Below are 22,462 nucleotides of genomic sequence, written 5' to 3'. Positions count from 1 at the left end.
TAGGAGTATGGCCGAAAAAGAGAATATAGCTTGTGGTGGAAGCACGGTCTATTGGGTCCCCAGCCCAATCCACGTCTGCATATATGCTAAGAATGTTATCAAAGTGATGACTAATTTGTAGTGTATTTTTAGTTTTTGAGAATTCATTTTACTACTTTCTAGTGAGTTTTTGTAGGAGAGTGCATTAATTAATAGAGCTTATTTATAGAATATGAAATATTTGGTTGAGTGTAGGAAAAATATTGGAGTTTTCCTAGCACTCGTTTATACTGTTTAGCATCAATAAAATTGGTCTCATCATGAAAAGTTAATCATAAAGAGGCAATTGGATAGAGCACACCTTTACTGTCTTGCATATTTGTTTCATATAACAAATCAATAACATACTTGGATTGGATTAAAGGCAAACCATTAGTTGTTTGAAGAACTTCAATTCCCCAAAACAACTTTAGCATACCAAGATCTTTAAGAGGATATTTTTTTGGAGAGGAAAGAGATAACCTATTGAACAACTGTCGGACTACTACCGGTAATTATGGTATCATCAACATATACTGGAATATAGAGTATAGCTATTGAAGTTTGTCGAATAAATAATGAGGTACCACACTTGGATCTTTTGAGCCCAAGAGATAGCAAAATTTTGGTTAGTTCCTTGTACCATTGTTGAGGGGCTTGGTTAAGCCCATATATCACTTTATTTTAAGCGACAAACATGCGTTGGTCATTTTTAATCCTAAAAGCCTGGAAGTTTCCTAATAAAAACTTGTTCATTTAAATGACTTTGTAAGAATGCATTATTAATGTCAAGCTTATGTGAAAACAAATTATTTTGAATAGCTATAGAAAGAACCAAATATACTATTATAGGTTTAACTATCGGACTAAAGGTCTAATGATAATCCATACCAGTTGTTTGAGTAAACCTTTTTGGCTATAAGACATACTTTGTAATAATCAAGAATACCATCCAATTTGTGCTTGGTTCGAAAAACCCATTTGCAATCAACAATGTTGATACCGGGATCATAAGGGACTAGTTCCCAAATGTTATTTCTTTGCAAAGCTTCATAATATCCTATTTAAATGTTGAAACCACAATTTGTTGGGAAAGAGTGGCAGTATAATCACTAATTTTTCTTAGTTTTGTAAATATTATTTTGTGATCATGTAACTATATGGTTGACTGGTGGATGAGAGATAACAAGTTGATTTTGAGAGACTAGGGTAATGGAAGTGTTTTGGATTGATGGAGGCATTGATGTTTTAAAGATTATTTGGTTTTCTAGTTGGATTGGAGGTATAATAGGAGAAGGTGAAGTATGAGAATTGGGTTGAGATGAATCGACAAGTTTAGGTTGTTGACTACAAGTAAGAAAAGGATGTGGCTGGTTAGAGTAAGAAGGAGAAAACATATCTAAAGTTGGTTGATGTAGCTTTTGTTCAATGAGCAACAAAGAACCTTGTGCAACAGGTGTTAAAGAAGCTGATGGTCACAAATTGTCAATGATAATCGGTGTTGGGGTATGTACAGAGTCTATCGAGATGTGAGGAAGATCTAGTGTGTTTTTGGTATCAAAAAGTGTGCACTAGTCAATGTTTGAAAAATTCCCATTAAAATTGGAGAAAATAGTTGCAAAAGGAAAAATATCTTCAAAAAATTGGACATCGTGGGAGAAATTTTTTTGGAGCTAACTAGGTCAAAGCACTGATGACAATGGTGGGTTAACGAAAAACCTAAGTATATGTAAAGTTTGGAGCGTGGTTGTAATTTATTTTGCATATATGGTTTTAACCATGGATAACAAAGACACAAAAAAACTCATAGGTTTGTGTAGGTTGGTTCTTTAAATTGTTTTTTATATGCTAAGTGATTTTGAAGGTTGGATCTAGTGCCCTTAGTATAGTATATTCAACTTTGTACACTTATATTTTTCAAACAAATTGCTTTAATAAAATATCCCTTTGATTACATCAATATTTCTTGTATATTACCCTTAATGGTTTTTGCATGTAAAGCAAAATAGAAGAAAATATTGGCTCACTGGTTATCTAACATTTAGCTAATACTAAGTGATATTACGTCATCGAATCGTAATACAGAAAGATTACTTGTATTAGTAGATAAACATAAACATATCCTTAGTCTAATAGGAAATTAGGAAATCGATTGAAAAACTAATATATCATCTATCAAGTCAAATTGAGGAGATATTTTGTACATCGAACATTAGCAAACCCAAACATGTCCTTAATATTGGATTGACAGTACTTCAGACAAGAGCCAAGTAGAATAGATTCTAAATCTGTTTGTGAATTTATTCATTTGTGACGTTCATAATGTGGCAAACCTTAATCCTAAGTGAAGGGTGAACTATGTATACGTGACTCATATACTTTTATGTAAGTAAATATTTGAGTTCAAATACATAAGGAATTGAAAGTTGGTACGCTAGGTATATGACTTCTACAATATGTAGCATCATTCATAATAGTGGAATTCATAGCCCAATTAAAGGGTAAATGATATCCTCACATTGACATTACATGACAGATGAAAAGTAAATGTTGTCAAGGGTCATTTGTATTTGTGATAAATGGCTTAAGTGCTATTTGATAGTAATTGACTTTTCATGAAGGAAGATGTAATGATTACCATGAGATAAAATAGGATCGTATTGGGAGAACGAATTTAATTCAAAAAGATTAAGGATATCCTATAAGGGTAACACACTTATGTCAAGGTCATTGGACGATAACTTATTAAGTAACTTTCGTAATAGTATATAATCAGGGAGAGCTCGGTCACGATACTAAAGTGAAATGAATTTGTAACTAAATAAGTTTATATAATTAATAGACAAAAAGATGGAACTTAATTATAAATTATTTGAGCCCTAATTATATATTTCCAATCAGTTCCTCTGTAACTCATTGAAACTAGAAAAGAATTGCATGTAAAACCAAATGAATAGAAATGAATGGAAATGATGAAGTAAGAGAAATAGATCGCATTCATAAATGAATGTGTTTTCTCGCTAAGTACATGAATTATTATTTAATTAACTACAATTAAATAATTGAAGTTAAAAAATGAAATTAAATTAATTAGTTATTACAAATATGTTGAAAAAGAAATTTAAATATTGTAACATCCCGAAATAGGGCCTAAACGGAATAGTGGTTGTGAAACCACAAATTCGAGGTAGAAAAATTTATTTTATTATTATTTTGAGGTTCATGATATGATTGCATGATTGTGTGAAAATTTCGTGATGAAATTCTATGCATAAAGTGCTTAAGTTGAGATTAGGGACTAAATCGAATAATTTGCAAAACTTGCATTCTAGAAGTTTTTAGTATGAAATTGCTTTGGAATATTAATTAGGAGGGTTTAAATAACAATTTGACCAATTCCTAAGTTCATGGACAAAATAGGACATGGATGGAATTTTTGAAAGTTTAATAAGGAAGGGCATTTTGGTCATTTGGATATTAAATGAAATAAAAAGGGAAAAATAACAAAAAATTCATCATCTTCTTCATTAGCACGAAATTTCAAGGGTTCTCCATAGCTAGGGTTTGTTTCAAGCTTTCAAGCTCCATAGTAAGTGATTCCAAGCCCCGTTTTTAATGTTCTTTACGTTTTCGGAGTCCTGGTAGCTCGATAAAGCTTATGCTAGAAATAATTTAAGTTAGGGTTCATATTTGGAAAAATACTCATAGGTGAAAAGTGTTTATTTTGATGTTTTATGATAAAATATGAGGTTTTAAATTATGTTAGACAACTTGTGCTACTCGGTTTTAAGTGAAAACGAGTAAAAGGGCTTAATCGGTAAAAATACCTAATAGTTATAAGTACATGTTAGAGTGTGAATTTGATGTTGTAATAGAAGGGAAAAATGATCAGCATGTCATAAAACATAAGAAAATAGGATGAAGTTTAAATTACGAGCCTTGAGGCAAAAGTGCAAATACGTGAAAGTTTAGGGGCAAAAATGTAATTTCGCCAAAGTTTGGGTCAAGGACTGTTTTGATAAATGTGAATATTAAATAAGTTAAATTTTCTATTATAGATCAAGAAGAGCGAAATTCGGGAGTAGATCGGGGAAAAGAAAAAGTAAAGGACTAAATTGTAAAGTTTAGTCACATTTTGTATCGAGGTAAGTTTACAGTAAATAAATGCAATATTCTTTTATTTTACATTATTATTGTCAATTTTCAGCATTTATATACTTATTTTCTTTGAATATTTAAAGTCGAATTAAAGGCGAAGTGACAGAGAAAAAGCATTAGGAAGCCTTGTTTGAACCTTAGGAATGTTAGGATATTGGGATTGACAGGACAGGACAGGACAGAAATGAGCCATGTAAGTCCATATCAGTTATATGGCTTTGGAGACAGGAATGAGCCATGTAAGCCCATATTATATATATATATGGCATTGGAGATAGGAATAGTTCATGTAAGTCCATGTCGAAGACATGGCATTGGCAGGATATTGATAGACAGGAACGACCCTAGTATCCTTAGTATTCCGAGTGGTTCAACGAGTCATTGTACACGTTAAATTACAGTGTATTATCAGCAAAAGGGAAGGTAGATTATATTTATGAATAGTGAAAGGTCAGGTAAGAAAGAAGGTAAGTGAGTAAAGAAAGTTTATGAGGCTAGGTGACATTATGTATAATTATTCATTATGTTGAATGTTGTAATTTATTTGCTTGTAAGCTTACTAAGCCTAGTGATTACTCTCTTTATTTTCTTTTTCTTATAGTTTTTATCAAGCCACTCGGGGATCGAAGGAAACGTCGGAGACCCGATCACATTATCGAAGAAATCACATTGGTATAGTTAGCCGTTTCGTTTTGTGTATGGCATGTCTAGGGACTTGGTTTCTTTTGATATGATATGATCAATGAATGATGTGTAAATACTTGCTAGTGATTAGCTAATAGAGTGGCTGATGATATACATGTTTAATAGTATGTATGATTAAGTAGTAACTATCACATGAAAACTAAGAAAAATGTGAAAGTAACTTAAAAACAGATTCAAGTATCAGAAATAACGGGATTTTGAAAAATCACAAGAAATTGTAGAGACATGGTTTGATGGTGAATAATACATGAAATTAAAGCTCGTTGTGTCTATTTTCATATGGAATAAGCAAAACAGGTAAAGGTTTTGTATTTTATAGGGTATCTGAGTTTTGGTGAAATAGGGCCAGAGCGATTTCTAGATCCCCTGTTCCAACTTTATAAATTCACCATAAATTTTAAAAAAATAATTAGGTAGTGTAATTTATATGGTTAGAATACTTATTGAATCTAGTTTTAATATAAAGAAACGGTATAGTCATATGATTTTTGTACAGAGAGAAAAGTGGTTCGTAGTAAGTAGAGGCCAGTGCAGTCGAATTCTGAAACAGGGGTAACTTTAACTAATAAACTGTACTAATTGGCTAAGTAAAAAATTCTAGAAAACAATTAGTAGATATATATATGAGTCTAGTTTCAGGAAAAATTTACGGATATTAATTTCGAGTTTTGAAACTCGAGAAATGAATTTTTAAGCAACCATGACGCAGAAAAACAGTTTATTTCGAAAATTAAAATAAGTGGTTTAGAGTTGTTTAAAAGGTAAGATAAGTTTAGTAACACCTCAAGCTTGACTTCGGTGACGGTTTCGGGCGTGGGGGTGTTACAAATATATTTCCTCATAGATTATCTAATTAAATTAATTAAATAATATTTATTTTGGAAAATAGAAAACAAGTATTTGGTTAGATTAAATTATAAACTGTTGGGTCAAAAGCCCAAGAAGCATATATAATTGGATCCAATACATGAGAGGCTCAACTTCCCCTCATAAGGAAGAGAAGGTTGACACACCATCGTAAATAATATTATTTTACAAGGGCTTGTTCAACCAGGATTCTTGTATCACTCCTTATAAATAGATGACATCAGTTGACCTTAAACGTTACACCCCAAAAGTTGCGAATCCAAAAAGGTGAGTAAGGTATGTCTGTGAAATGTTTTGTCACTATAATAGTATAATCCGCCACCCTACTGATCTGCTGGTGAGTTAGAGTATTGGTGCATACTAGCGTTAAAGCATCCACCTATTAGTGGTATCAAAGGATTTAATTACAGGGTATCTTCAAGCAAAGAAAGATTACGCCCAAGAAAGAGTACTCAGAGTATTGGCTAAACACGAAGAGCCTATCAAATGTCTAAGGAAGCTGTAGGAGACTTAATTGTCTTTAGGACCATGCCATATGCGAATCATTGTCAAGGTATTGTACGCTAAGTCCACATGAGCACTGTTCTAGTTGGTTTTCATAACGATATTAGTTGGAAGTCAATTGGATTGATTAGACCATCTCCATGATTGGTTAAACAATAACAAAGATCTTCGTTGGATTCTTTTTACCTTCCACTGCATTTTTGTGAGATATTAGGAGATTTAGATTAGGTAAGCATCGTCACTTGTCAAAGTCAACAATATGGGGGACAAGGAGTTTATATCTAGTAAGGAAGAAGACATTCGAGATGATTTTATTTATATTTTGGTTCTTCTTTCTATCCTAAATGTTCTTGTAACACCTTTAATCCAATCCGATTTGTCGGATTTGAATCTCAGGTATTCCCACATGAATACAGACAGTTTATTCTACTTATACAAATTTCAATTAATTCACAAGTTAACTTCATATTCAAATTAAATTACGCAAATATATAAGTACAATAGGTAGGTACAAACTAAAGTTTTTTTTTTTTAATAATAAACCAACATTTATTAATTTAAGTAATATACGGGCTTTCGGTTAAGTTTTATATATCGTCCTCCGAGTATAAAATCAAGCCGAAAGAAATTTAATTCACGAGTTTTACTTCAGGTAACAATGGATTAACCTCAGCTTATTTGCGCCAAATCCTATTTATCTTATTACTTTCATTTTTGGAGATGGAAAATGTCTTTTTATTTCTTAGTTAAAGTATGCTATTCACTTCACAAATTTCAAATTTAATTAATATATTTTTATTTTTAAAATTTTATTTTTTATATTTTTTAAATTTTAAAATTTAAATCTAATTGTTAACGCAATTAAAATTTTTATGTAACATTTTGGAATAAAAAAATATTCACTTAGTAACAATATAACTAAAAAAATATAGTTGTAATGAACTTAAATTTAATAAAATAATTTTTAATAATATTAACATAGAATTGAATTATAAAATTTGAAAATTAAAGAATCTAAAACTCTTAAAAATAAAATTTCATAGAGTACATAACCTTATATTTTCCTTCCTATTTAAAAGGTTAAAGATTTTGCTTTAAATGCCATTCATATATAAGCCCACCTATAGGCTAAAATGGGCTAAATTCGGGCCTCAATAGAGCTAATTCTTTGGGCCAGGCTACTCAAATTAACAATAAATACAAAAAAACAAGTACATTATTTTTTTTTGATAAAAACGACCCAATTAAAACTCAATTAAAACAAGTACATTATTTTATTTGATACTTATGTGGTTGATTTTATTTAACTCCACAAGCTATATTAAAAGACTGTCACATCTTTGATTTTTTTTTTAAATATCATATTTGTGAGTTTTATAATTTTACTTATGGAATTAAAAAACTTATGTATCAAGTAATTAGTCATTTTTTATTAATATTTTTATTAAAAATATTAAAATATAAGTTAAAAATAATCGTTTCTTATATAAAAAAAAAGTAACCGTTTATTTTTTTTATAAAGAAAAATACACTATTCGATCTTCAAAAAGGAAATACTATTCTTCTAAAAAGAGCCCTATTCTAGTGTATTAGCATAGAATTCAATCTGTATGGTTATGTCCAATGTTAAAAGGCCCTTAAGTGTTAGGCCCAAACTTGGAGCTTTGGATCAAATAAAGCCCACATTTTTGCTAGGTTTTCTTAAGTTTAGGCAATTTAATTTATAATTTACCTTCCAAATCTAAAAGAATTTATAATATTATCGTATAGGAATTTTTAATTATTAGTATATAAATATGGGGATTTATAAAATTATAATTTAGACATTACAAAAATTATAATTTTATATATTAATATATTAATAAAATTTTATTTTAACTCTAGTAAATATATATAATTAAATTTTTTTTTAAATCTACCTTCACTTGTTAGTAAGGTGAATAGAAATTTAATTATTTTAATCTCTAGTTTCTCATTGCAATCTAAGAGAGGATGATATCTCATCCTCCCGTAAGTTGTGAATACATTTATTATCAAAATTGAAGGAGATAATTATTGATAGGAACTTGTTTTTAGTGGCAACCAAATTGTATGAATTGTTGGATAAAAGCCTTAGAAATATGTGATAACTTTTTTTAACTTTTTCAACATAAAAATATCACACAATAAGGAGTTAAATTGTATTTAATTTTTTATAAAAAATAAAAAATTAGTAATTATAAATTAAATTAAAAATAAAATTGGTCCTTTCTATTAAAAACATCATTCATTTTTTACTTTTAAAAACCAGTGTGGCTGACGGATCAACCATATAGTAACATGTGACGTGCCATGTATACCTCATGTTGACATATAGGAACCCATTTTTACTAGTGGAAATTGATAGAGTTTTTAATAGAATGACCAATTTGCTCTTTGTCTAATGTATAAGGATTAATTTCTCCATTTTTTGAGTAAAGAGAGCAGAATGCAATCTAACTCCTACTACAAGAACACCCATGGTACTTTTACTTTTTTCAACATATTATCATTTTCTATGGGCTTAAATCACGATTTGGCCCCTAAAGTATACTCAATTGCTCACTTTGGTACCTAAACTTTTTTTTCTCAAATTTGGTACCTAAATTATCAATTTCTTCTATTTTTGGTCCATTTTGTAATGACCGTTAAAAAAATCCTAATGCCTAATGGAAAAGAGCCACGTAGCAATTAGGTTTATTCAAAATAAAATATTAAATTAAAAATTAAAAATAAAAAATTATTATACTAAATATTTAAATATTAAAAATATTTTTGACTTTGATCAAGTGTTGAATGACGTTGACCGATTGTTGCCCCGACGTTGATTGACTACGTTGTGCTATTAGAACACATCAAGTGCCCCTTTTATTTTTTTTAATATTAATTAAAAATATAAAAAAATTATATAATAAATATAATATTTTTAAAAAATTAAAATATTTTTTTTATAAAATTTTAAAATATATAATTATAAATTTTAAAAAGTTAAAATAATATATAAAAATTATTATAAAAGTTAACATATATTTCAATTCCAATTTTTATAACATTTTTAATTTTAATTTATTATTTTAATTTTTTACAATTTATAATTATATATTTTAGAAATTTATAAAAAAATACTTTTAAACTTTTTAAAATATATATTATAAATGTTTAATATTATAATTTTCTTTGTACAAAAAAATATTATAAATTTTTTTTTATTTTAAGTAAAGCTAATTGCCATGTGACATTTTTCCATTGGCGAAAGTTGCTTAATCAATTTTGTTTAATAGCCGTTACAAAATAGACAAAAGATAGAAAAAATTGATATTTTAAGTACCAAATTGAGATAAAAAATTTTAAATACCAAAATGAGAAAATAAATATATTTTTAAAGTTAAACCGTGAATTGGGTTTTTTTTATATTCCTAATAAAAAATCAAAGAAGGATAAAGGGAAAAGTAAGTGATACATTTTTTTTATATATATTTCATTAAAAAAACAGATATTATTATGTATTTCTCTTTTTTTTAAAAAAAATTGATATGAAGATTATGAAATATATTTTTTTCTTTTATTGATAATGTGTTAGATTTATTTTATTTCTATAATTAGTCCTTAAATTTGTGAAGTTTTGTTGTGGTTACTGGCTCACAATCACTTCTTAAATTAGTATCCTAACAAAAATGTATTAGTTCCTTCTCCCATTTCACTCATTGATTTTCTTTTTCTTTTTTTTTTATATTCATTTAGATCATAATCCATTTATGTTTCCATTCCCAACAAAATTTGCATTAAAGGAAACTGCAGTATAGAGGAAATCGAAAAGCTGCAAACATTTTGAGATGGTTCTCTCTCAAATTTGTTTGTTGTAAAGGGTTGAAATAGTTAAAAGATCACTGCGCATTTCTAAAGTTATTTGATGTTTTAATTAGATTCAATAAATCAAATTAATTTAATTCATTAAGTAGTCAGATAATTTTTACCGTAAGCATTAAAATTAAATAAAATAATTATGCCATTTTCATTTAAATCAAACCAAATAAAAATTAGATGATATAATTTTTCGCATTCAAATTTAAATTAAAATATTGAATCAAAGTAAAAGCTATGAAATATAAGTTATTCTAAAAGTAGACCTTTTTCCTCACATTCCCATGTGGGAGAGATTTTAGTTGCTATCAAATAAGATTAAGACAAGGAGGAGACAAACCAACTTTTCTCAACAATACAAGTATATTTATATTTATATAAAATAATAATTAAAAGTATTTGTTTTATTTTATTTAAGTTTTGACCTTGTCTTTTGGCTGGCGAAGGGCACTGCTTTTTTACCTCCCTAGTTTACTTTCTTTCCAATTTGTTGAACTAAATGTGCGACTCCACCTGATCTTTCTTAATGTTTAACCTCCCTTTCTCTCAATTTCAATTTCATCCCTCTTTTAACTGCCATAGAGTTAAAAGTTACTTTTTTAATTCCTTTCCATATATATATTTTTTAAAAAATTTATTTTGGGTACATTAGTAAGTGCATGAGCTATTTGTTTAAAATCATCCCCCAAAGCAAGTGAAAATAACGTAACTGCCATTCATTTCTATCCGATGAACAAAAAAGGAAAAGGAAACTGCATTAAAAGGTGGGGAAAGAGCTGCCCGTGGTCCCAAACCCAAGATCTAAGCCTTAACCCCTTCATTTATAAATAAATAATAAATAAAGAACCCAGAAAACATAAAATAAAAATAAATAATGGAAACCCTTCTGGGCTGCTTCACCTTTGCCTTTGGCTGAACTAAAATACCCTACACAGGCACAGCTAGTGCTACATATATATACGGGGTTGAAGGATTGAAGGGCGCAAATATGGTGGTCGAGGAAAGTGTTTCTTTTGCTACAACTGCTATTCATTTAATTTTTGGCTCAAATGAAAAACAAAATTTAATGGGAAAGGGCAGTGTGTCCCTCTGCTCTGCCATAGCTGCTGCTGAATCTGATAAAGTGTGAGAGAGAGTGTGTTTTTTAAGTGAATTGGATGTGTTGTTTATGTTTGAGAAGGACCATTGCCTGTCTATAACCATTTCAACTGTGGCACTGAAAAACATGGTGTTTTTATAAGCATTTAAAAGGACACAAATGCAATGAAAATGACATTCCTTTCCCACCCTTCCTCCTCTCTCTTCCTTTCTTTTCTTTTACAACATTCAATTTGGGGTTGAATCTATGGGTCACCATCTTTGAATGGTTCCTTCCTATTTTCTAGCTAAAATGGTCCCCAATATGTGTAAAAACTCCAATACCCCAAAGAGAGGATTTTCATATTCCATGTGTCGTTCATTCATTTATATTTTCATTAAGAAGACAAAAAATAAACATAAGCTTGGCTTAAATTTACATGCAGACCCTTTGAAATTTAAATTTGCCTAAAATCTAACAAGCAATCCAAGCATTATGTTTTGAACTCTTCTTCTTTTTCTTCCCATTATTTTAATGCTTCCGACAAAAACAAAAAGAAAAATTTATAAAGGGAAAAGCCGCATCAACCGGCTATAGTATTAGGGGAAAGATAAATCCAACACCCTTTGTTTTGTTGTTATCCTTAAATTTTTTTTCAATGTTTTGTTTTTATTATAAACTTTACACATTTTGGTCCAAGTATAACGAAAACCCATCGTGAGTTGCTGAGCTAAAATACAACTTACAAATTTTGTGAGCCTCAGCATGTTTTTCTTTTTCCTTTTTATCTTACTTTAGTAGGAAAACCCATCATAGAGAGTTCTATTCTCAATTTATGGTCTAATCCGGTTCAACTTTAAATATAGTCACAACTTGTATATCTCGAAATATATTGCAACAAAACATATATGTCAGTGCCTAATCTAGGATTATTCAATAAGTTTCACACACACACACTCGTATATATAAGACTTGGGCTAGTGGCTAGAAGAATAATCTGAAATGATAGGTTTCTCTCCAAGCTTTATGATGGGATTCAGCATATTTGAAGTCAAGCGGACGATAAAATGTGCCCTGATGTTTAAAACATTCACATGGCATACCTGCAGGTGTAGCAGTGCAATAAGAGGTTGAGAAAATCTCAAGGCATGACCATTTGTTCATATATCTCATATAGATACTGTACTTCACACTGCATTTAATTAAATTGCAATGTCTACCCCCGCCCCCCCCTTTTTTCTATTAAACAAATGAAGATATAGTAAATCAATTCAAGAACTGCTTAAAACGACCATTTTCTTCTTCTTTTTCTTATATCAAATCCACGATAGTGGTTAGAATAAGTGAAGAAAAACTAGTTGACAAAGCAAAGAAAAACTCAACGTGCAGATCAAAGAACAAAGAGATTTAAGGGCTAATGGGGGTTGATCATTCATCATTGCATGATCAACTTGCCGTCACTCTCCTTCCCCTTCTGTTGTGGCTGAAGACATGTAACTCATAGCAAGTGAGGTCTCATCATCTGGACCAGCAGCTGTTGATGTTTGGAACTGATGCTTGCAAGTTTGACAAGTGATCTGCATGATTGTAGCACTTATCTTCTTTGTGGCTTGATCTTTCAAGGCTTGAGCTTTCTCCAGTTCACCTTGCGCTTGTTGCCTTATCCTCTTTGCACTAGCGAACTCAAGCTCAGCCATCTCGATCTGTCTCTTAGCTTCTTGTCTAGCCTTTTCGGCGTAGGCCTTCTCGGCCATGGCCAACTTTAGCTGCCCACTTGCGAACTCTTTCAACCTACTAGCTTCCAATGTCGTTTTACTTGCATTCTTTTCGCCACCGTCGTTGGACCCTATCGATAGCTTCAAATGAGTAGCGTACTCCTCATCTGAATCCCTCGAGTTAGCGGTTGATGAAGGTAGAAGTTGAAGTTCAAGATTGTGTTGCAGATGTTGGCGCTGATGGTCTGAACCAGACACACGCTTGTACAAGAAAACAGGCTCCGTTGATTTTGTAATCGGCAATCCATGCAATGGGGCGATGCTAAAGTTGGCATCGCTTGAAGGACTAGTGCTTGAAGCCGTCCGAGAGGAGCAGGCTGCTGCAGGTTGCAGCTGCGCCTGCAACTCAGGTTGAACTCGTCGAGTGGTGCAAGCATCTTGGTGTTCAATGAAACTCTCCACCCTGAAACGACACAGATTAGATGAGAATTTGGACTGTTCCAGGTTTTTTTTTTTAAATAATCAAGTTTGGATTAAACAAACTAAGTCAAGGAAGCAACCAAGTCCTCTTCATGTAGGGTTAACGAGGAACAAAGCAATATAAAATTGATTTTAGTTAACTATAGGTCGGATTATGAGACTAGGTTTCCTGTATGAAAATACTAATTAAAAAATGAACTGGGGTCTGAATTCTAGTGTCTGTAAACAACTATTTTGCGTGTAATTGGGTTTTAATTAAGTAAACAAACAAAAACATGTTATGGGGAATAGGGAAGAGGAAATCATTCTTGGATTTTGAGGGTATTTTTAGGGTTTGAATGTGGAAAAAAAATTGAGAGGAAAGAGGAAAGAGAAGGAGGTTGTATTTTTGGGGGTATGAAGAAGTGAAGTGAGAGTGACCTGGAAAAGACACGGCCACAGTCACAAGAATGGCCCCGGGTGCCACAAGTCTTGAGATGAGCCTTGTAATCAGACTGAACAGCGTAACCTTTAGAGCATTTCTCGCAAACCCACTGTTTCTGATTGCTGTGTTTCCGCCGGAAATGTTTCTTGATGCCAACCAGATCACCTAAAGCATGGCAAGGGTCATGATGCAAGCAGGTTGGCTCGGGGCAAACGAACACCCTCTTCTTCACCTCTTGTGATTCCCTTTTCAGCAGCTTCCATGGCACCTTATGCCTTCTCCTATGCATTTGCAGGTTCTGGTCTCTTTGAAACCCTTGGTTGCAGATCTCACAAACATATCTATCCGATTCCAGCAACGTTTTCGGAGATAAAGAAACCACCTCTGCATTAGGATCTACAAACACAAAATCAATTCAATTATGAACAAAACAAAAAACAAAAGAATAGGGTATTTAACTAATGAATTAAAACATATAAGCTAGTACAACCTGGCGTGCCTGCTGGCTTTCTTTTTCTTTTATGGGTGGCCCCATTTTCCAAAGGAGTGAGGGGATCAGAGGAGGAAGATGGAAGGGGTGCAGCAGAAATTGAAGAGTTGTCTAACATAGTGATGGTTTGCAGTTCACTATATGTGTGGTGTGGGTGATGGAGTTTGAAGTGAAAAAACAAATCAATCAATCTTGCTTTAGCTGTACAGGTGGTGGAGGGCTTGGCTTGGAGTAGCTAGTGGGGGAGAGGAAATTCAGCTTTACTGATAATACTACACAAAGGAAAATGGGGATCAGAGAGAGAGGGAAGGGAACATGGAGAAGAAGAAAAAGCTATTGCTTTCTGCCATCAACTTTCTTTCTTTTAAGCTTTATTTAAAAAAAGTTTTCTTGGTTTTGCTGTTTCAATTAGACCCCCACCATGAACAGGTAAGGTTGAGCAAGTCTTACTTATAAAGCTCCTTTGAATGAGAGAGAGGAGGAGAGGGGGCTGATTCAATCACAAATGCTTGTGTTTTGGGAGCCCACACCCACATAACAACACACAGGCATTTGGACAGGAACAAAAAAACATCCTCACAACAAAACAAACTGTCATTATTCAATCACACAGTAATTTGCATGAATTTATTTCTTTATTATTCATATATTATTCCTATTTGTATATATGAATAGTAACTGCAGGCCACACCACCCTTCCATTTCCACCTGACCTCTTTTTTTTTTTTTTTCATTTCCCTTTTGTGAGAAAAAGTTGAGATGTAAATCTTGGGGGGAGGGGTGAAAATGGATTATTTGTTTGATTAAGCAAAATGTGAACTAAAACCCTAAATTAGTACTGTTTTCTTTCAGTTTTTCTAAAGATGAGGGAAACAAGATTTGTCACTTTCAAGAAGGTTGAAATCATTTCTATAAGAGATTTTTTTTTTCTTTCTTTTTCTTTTAGTTATTTAAAATCTCCTCCCCCATCCTTCAAAATTTGCCCTATTCCTCATTATGTAACTCTTTCTCCAATAAAGAAAAAGGGATATTGGAACCCTAATAATTCTATTTGCCAGAAAGTTACTGTTATATCACTCAGCTAATGAGTTCAAAAAAGTTATTGTGGTAGATACTGATTTTGGCTATACATATAAAAAAAAGTTGAAAAAATAAAGTTTTGAATGAAAAATATTTGAGCTAAAGATAGAATTAGAGTGATGAAATTCAACTCAATTGAAGAACCTATCTACATTGTGATATTATTTTATTTTGATATATTATATATAAGATCATATTGACTGTATATGAAATAGGTTTGCATGGGTTCCAACAAACACTCGTATCCTTTTATCATAAAACATCGTTAATTATCATCATGGAATTGTGTAAACCCTATAGAGGTTTAAATAATATATCGATAAATATTAACAGAATCTTTTTACCACCCCACTTATTCAATCAACATTTTAATTCAATTATCAAATAACTAAATTTTTAGTAGAATCAACTTCTATATTTTTATTTTAATCATTTAAAACAATTCACTTATAACCAGAGGCAAAATTTGAAATTTTTTTAAGGGACTAAAATTAAATTGTAATTTTTGTGATAGTAAAAATACAATTTTACCATTTTAATAGCCTATATCTTTATAATTTTTAAATGATTAAATCAAAATTTTATCATTTTAAGGGGTTAAAGTATAATTTTACTTTTACTAATTTAAAATTTTAAAGGGCCTAAATGAAAAGTTTTCCATGTTGAGGAGATGGGGGCTCCTGCCATCCCCACACAGTAAGAATAGTTATGAAGTACATTTCTCTTATTAAATTACTTCTTTATAACAACATATTATTTAAAAATTTAAGTAAAATTATAATTTTTAGCATATAAACAAGTCTATTAATTATATTTATTAATAAAAATGATTTTAATTAAAATATTATTACAATAAAAAAATTAAATTTTACATGAAAAAATCTATTAATTATATTTTATTAAATAAAAATGATCTTCAATGAGTGAAATTAAAAATATTAATTCAATAAACTATTAAGTTTTTTAATTAAATATTTTACAATAAATTTAGAATATCATAAACTTATAAATTGATCTCATGTATATATTTTTTAAAGGTAGATAAGTTATACTAATTAATTGAACTCGTTAGTTTTATGAACTTCATAATTAATTATGTGAAAGAATGTAAAATAAAATATACATAAAAGTAATAATTTTGCACATGCTATACACATTTTAGTTTTGTTTGATTTGATTCTCACTTTATTTCTATTTTGAACATAATTCTCACTTATTTTATATGGTATGATATGGTAAGTTTAAAATAATTATCTGTTTATAACAACATGTTATTATAAGTATATAACAGACAGAACTTTAAGAAATAAACATAGATGTTATAGAAAAATTGATAGTAATAATTTGTATTATATGAATTTTGATGGTAATACTAATATTTGCATCTGTGTTATTACTGTATCTGAAATTATTAGATCTATAGTAGCTACCTTTAATCACTGGCTTAAAGCAGCTACATAGGATAGAGACATGTTATTAATAAGAGTTGTGCCAAAATATATAGTGTTTTTAATGCATTTTTAAAAACTAATTAATAATATTTAGTTTTAAACATTAATTAGGTTTTCTAATTTTGAAATTGAAGGCTCTATTATTAGTATATTAAATAGTTATCATATCATACTGGATGTAATCTATTCATAATTTTTGTGGTGATAAATAAAAATGTTAATTATTTATTTAGAAAAATGCTTGTTATAAGAACCAGAGCTGCTCATCATTTTAAACTTTTCTCGTCGGCATGATGGAGACATTTGTTCGCTATCTTTTTAACCAACCAAAGATAAGAAATATGAATTATTACAAATTAATAAGTCATGTTTCACAATTTGTATTGAAAATTCAATGAATTATATTAGACAACTATTTATAGATGTCACAACCCACTAAACGCCAACTGCTAAAACAATTTAAAGAAAAAAAAAATTCACAGCCAAGAAATTGTTTCTTTCTAAATACACGATTAATTTTTATATATCACAAAACGAATACGAAAATTACCTTAATTTCACAAAAAATTTAAAATTCCTAGAAAAGCAAAAATTCTCAAAAATTATCTAAAAGGTTATAAAAGACTTACCATGTATCTAAAAAAATTAATTTTCTCCCTCATAAATATTTCGGTTTTGAGTTAGTTATTATCATTTTAAAATACTTTCTTTTTTAATAAATGTGGACCTCACTTTTAGAATTAAAATTTTAAAATAAATTATATTAATTAGTTTTCATTTTCAATTGAATTTAAAAATTAAATTGTATATGTGCCACGCAATATTTACATTGTTTCATGTTAATAAATGCACAAAAACAATTATTTCCTGCTAATAAATAAAAAAATATTAATCTTTTAAATAAATGACACTTTTTTAATGAAGTTATTCTTTTGAGTTAAAATTATTATGTTTATATTAAATTATAAAAAGAACATAAAAGTAATACGTAAATTAAGTAAATTCAAATAAATCTTGTCGTTTAATTTTCAAAATTAGTTTCTGTTTCTTATTATTTACTAACCCATACGGAACAACTATCTTCCTAAGATTAAAAAAAAATTATTTCATCAAAATCACGCACAAATTTATATACATATTTAAATCCATTTTACCACAATAAACTATAAATATTAAGCAATTGCCTTAACCGTTATTATATTTATGATTAAAAATATTAATTTTTATATAATTATAGAAATAATTGCAATTTATAATCACTTGCCTAAGTTCAAGCAAATCATGCCATTAGAGACTTACGGTAAAAAAAATAAAAAAATGGAAAGTTACAAAAATTGTGATAATTAATTTATTGTCTTCAATAAAATATAATTGATTAGTTTTCTCAATTCTGACTTCATCTTTACAAATGCAAGACTACTCTTAGAGTATTTGTAGCGCTCGAAACTTGTTCCTCGTGGAGGGTTTAGGATTGGCGCATTACAGCCAAAAGAAAATCTCTTCATTTTCGAAAAAGTATTGGACGGAGACCCGAGTTCCATTTGTCCAACTAAATGTGCGTGAGATAATAATTTTAAACCTTTACAATTAGTGAGTCAAAACATTTTGGATTATGAAAGTTTTTCCAAAAGCAACTAAAGAACACTATGATTAGGCGCATATGAGACTTTAGTTACAAAATAATAGTTCTTAAAAAAAGGTAAATCGATGAACTCATCCCGCTTCATGTTTGTCATGCATAGTACTAAATATTAGAATTCTCACAGTAAAAGGTATTAAGTCTTCCTATTCTTTGGGAGATCTTGAGAATGAAAGATAAATGGAGTAAGTTCATAGAACTTAGTGAGTTCTAAGGCAGACACTTGGATACCTATGTCTTAGGTAAACAAAGAGACCCATCCTCCTCAGTGGTAAACACGATTCACCCATTGGCGAAGACCAAACTTGCACAGATTCATAACAAATTAAGCTTTTTGGTGCATACATTACGCCCATACATTCATGCAGATAACCTTCTTTGTGTTAGCCAAACATGGGTCCGTGTTCCGAGATCAATCATTCCTTTCATTTCCTTTGCCATGTTAGCTAGTCTGGTTTGTAATGTACCTGCCTTACTAGAGGCTACATAACCATTGTCATGCAGACAACCTTCTTTGTGTTAGCCAAACTCGGGTTCGTGTTCAGAGATTAATCATTCCGTTCATTTCCTTTACCATGCTAGCTAGTCTGGTTTGCAATGTACCTGCCTTACTAGAGGTCACATAACCATTGTTCATGTACTGCGATCTGCTAGTTCAATGCACTTTGCATAGAAGGCAACACCATGAATTCATTACAGAGTCATGTTTTATGTACCTCGATCTACCAATTCAATGGACATACCATCAAAGGCAACGCCATGAATCCTTTTCTTTATTTTGAACATATGGTTCCTTTTTTAGAGTGAAAATAGGGTAATGACTTAACATAAAGTAAAGTTCTTCATCGTTTTCACAAACATGCAAGACTAGACTTTTTCACCAAACAAGTGAACTTACCTTGAACCAGACATGAGCAGAAGCATAATACACACACATGGGGTATAAAGGAACTCACTAGAAAATATAGCAAGGCTAAGACCGCAAGTCCCTTGCCTTTGTCTCTAGAACTTTTGAATGTCTCTTGAGCTATGACATAAATAATTAACTCATCAGTTTTCATCCTTTAAAAAAGCTAAGCAAGTTTTCAGGGATGCTAAATCAGGAAACCCAAAACCTGGAAGTTTCCTTCTAAACTAATCCTAGAGCATGGAACTCTAAGGCCCCTTCAATAACCATGATAATAGCTTAAGATTCATTGATACTTACCAAGTATCAACTGTTAATGGAGTTTGCTGAATACAGTGATCCCAAAACCTTTAAGCTATCCTTAGTTTTAAACTTTTCCCAAATGCTACTAAGAGAATTAAGAGAGAAAATAAAGTTTGTCAAAGAAAGCACAAAGCTTGGTCAAGAAGCCAATACTGACATGCACGAGGGAATAACTTAGTGAGCAAGTTCATTCTCCCTACTACTTCTTCTTTGAAAATCATGACTAATAGCTTTCTCTCTCCTTTTAAATGTTTGTATAACACCCCTAACCCGTATCGGTTGCCAGAATAGGGTTACGAAGTATTACCGCACTAATCTCATAAACAATCGTGCAATTCGAATTACAATTCTCATATCAATTTAAAATCCATACAAAAACAATCATAGAGTCCCTAACACGAACCCTCGAGGCCAAAAACAAGCATTAGAAGTGGTTCGGGACTAAATCTAGAACTTAGGAAAAATTTTGGAAAACATAGAAAATTTTTAAAGTATAGGGGACACATGTTCGTGTGGCCTGGCCGTGTGTCACACACGGCTAAAGACACGCCTGTGTCACAGGCCTTGTACTGGGCCGTGCCAAACCTGTAGGGTATACTGACTTATACACACGGCCAAGTTACACGCCCATGTGCTGGGCCGTGTGGAGCATATTGACTTGGTTTTTAAATAAACATCAGGGGACACACGGCCGTGTCACCTGACCGTGTGTCACACACGGCTGAGGTACACGTCCATGTAGACAAAAATAGGCTATTTTCCAAGCCATCTTTCTCACCCAAATTTGCATCCACCTAAACATGTCAAATGATATATAACATAGCATGAATAGGAATTCAAACCAATCTCAACCAAGCCTAAATCATGCCATTTCAATACCAACAACTATAAGGCCCATAAATACCACAATTGGACATTCACAAACATACCAATATGACTTCTCACAATCATCTAAATAATCAAACTTACTTAGTAGGCTTTGTGCCTAAATCAACATGCTTACCATATCTCAAAATTGAGCCATTTAGTACTCAAAATACAAACACACAATTAAGACATTTACATAACAATTATAAACCACATATTAAAGAGCCATATACATACTTACATATCCAAACATACTCCATGGTAACCCAAATGCACACAGGATGCAACCAAAATCGCCTATCCGATTAGTTACAAACGCTTTTTGACAAGCGTTTGCCGCAGTGGGTCGTGTGAACCAAAAACCTATTAATAGATAAGAACACATTCCAACTAATTCCCAAAAAATATAAATTTGTATCAAATTACAACTAGTAACTAATCCCAACATTGAAGTATTGAACAAACTCATATAAGCAAAAAATCTCAAATATCCTTCATCATGAGACATATAATTGTCACTATAAATAAGAACAAAAATTCCAACAGTAGTGATTAATATTGACATAATAGAGGTAAGTGAATCAATAAAGTAGCCAAACTCGAAAGAAAAATCATTATTGATGGTCCAAGACCATACATATTGATAGATAGAACTTCCATTTATTTGCTGAATAGACAGATCGAGCGAAAAAATAATAACTATACTTAACAATAAAATATTGGGAAAAGCCCACATACGACGAAGATTTTTTGTTACCGTCGGAAAAAGTAGGAGTCCCATTCCTATTAAAATAGGAATGGGAAGTGGAACAAAAAACCGTACGATTCTCCCGATCTAAATCAAGCAGGTTTTACATAAAGAAGGTTTGCCTCAGCATGTTCTATTCGATACGAGTAGGAGAAGCGGTATTCTTAAAAAAATAGAGAAATCAGAACCAAGTTAAGATGATACGGATCAGCCCCTTCTTCTTGCGCCAAAGATCTTACCATTTCCGAAGGAACTGGAGTTACATCTCTTTTCCAGTTCCATTCAAGAGTTCTTATGTGTTTCCACGACACACTTATATACATATATATACTAACATATGCCAAAATAAGCTAAATCACATGGCTATCAACATTACAAACATATAAGCCATATTAACCACAACTCCTATACATGCCATATAACCAATTACACAAGTTCAAAAGTACCAAAATGATAGCTTGATAGTGTGATGAGATCTCCTACAACTCCCAATCCGAGTAAGCTTTGAAATCACTATAAAACACGGGAAGTAAACAAAGAAAGCTATAAAGCTTAGTAAGCTCGTATGATTAATAAATATAGCCTACCATTCATTCAAAAATTAAGTTATCTATCATAATACACTATAATTCAACTTAATCACAAGGCTAACATATGTTCATCCACATAGTAGATCATGTAACTTTCAAATTTCATAGATTCAATGCTTATACGGTTTACGTACATACCTGCACTGATACATTTAAATCTCTTACCCTTTTATATCTTCAATATACCTGTTGAACCATTTGGAATAATATTGGATACTCGAGAATCTCGCACCTTAAGTGCCAATACACGACCGAAGCCATCTCAATCTCATATATCATATAATGCTCACTCTCAGCTATCAATGGGTCTGCTCAGACAAGTTGATAGTCAAGATGTAACTACACGGTGCTGCTTACACAAGCTGACGAGAATTCGCAACACATGCCGAAAAACTAAGCCATTGGTAGAACGTACGGACCAGCACCCAAAACACAATAACTCCTAATGACATGTCATTTGTATCATAATCTATTCTTAAGGTTCAACCTGGATTCCATACGTAGCAAATTGTTCGTTGAACATTTCCGTAAGGTCTTATTCATTAACAATACAATTATA

The 22,462-nt window shown here is 31.1% G+C and overlaps 1 protein-coding gene across 1 annotated transcript; it reads right to left on the bottom strand.

The window, feature by feature from the left end:
• Positions 1-12,488: 12,488 nt before the first annotated feature.
• LOC107942331 (zinc finger protein SHOOT GRAVITROPISM 5) lies at positions 12,489-14,845 on the bottom strand. Its single transcript, XM_016875988.2, has 3 exons — positions 14,319-14,845; positions 13,825-14,224; positions 12,489-13,387 (listed from the first exon to the last, which is right to left on the bottom strand). Exons 1-3 carry the CDS (start codon positions 14,434-14,436, stop codon positions 12,667-12,669), a joined length of 1,239 nt encoding a protein of 412 aa, XP_016731477.1. The 5' UTR covers positions 14,437-14,845; the 3' UTR covers positions 12,489-12,666.
• Between the last annotated feature and the right edge of the window lie 7,617 nt (positions 14,846-22,462).

This window comes from Gossypium hirsutum, chromosome A01 (genome assembly GCF_007990345.1).
Source record: "Gossypium hirsutum isolate 1008001.06 chromosome A01, Gossypium_hirsutum_v2.1, whole genome shotgun sequence".
Lineage (NCBI taxonomy): Eukaryota > Viridiplantae > Streptophyta > Magnoliopsida > Malvales > Malvaceae > Gossypium > Gossypium hirsutum.
Note: the sequence above shows the minus strand (reverse complement) of the source record. Positions and strands in the feature narration are given on the sequence as shown.

Excerpts from the sequence above, each read along its gene's own strand:
- LOC107942331 (XM_016875988.2), bottom strand. The coding sequence starts at position 14,436 with ATGTTAGACAACTCTTCAATTTCTGCTGCACCCCTTCCATCTTCCTCC. Across the intron at positions 14,225-14,318 it reads AAAGCCAGCAGGCACGCCAG|ATCCTAATGCAGAGGTGGTT; the intron begins GTTGTACTAGCT and ends TTGTGTTTGTAG. Across the intron at positions 13,388-13,824 it reads TGTGGCCGTGTCTTTTCCAG|GGTGGAGAGTTTCATTGAAC; the intron begins GTCACTCTCACT and ends GTGTCGTTTCAG.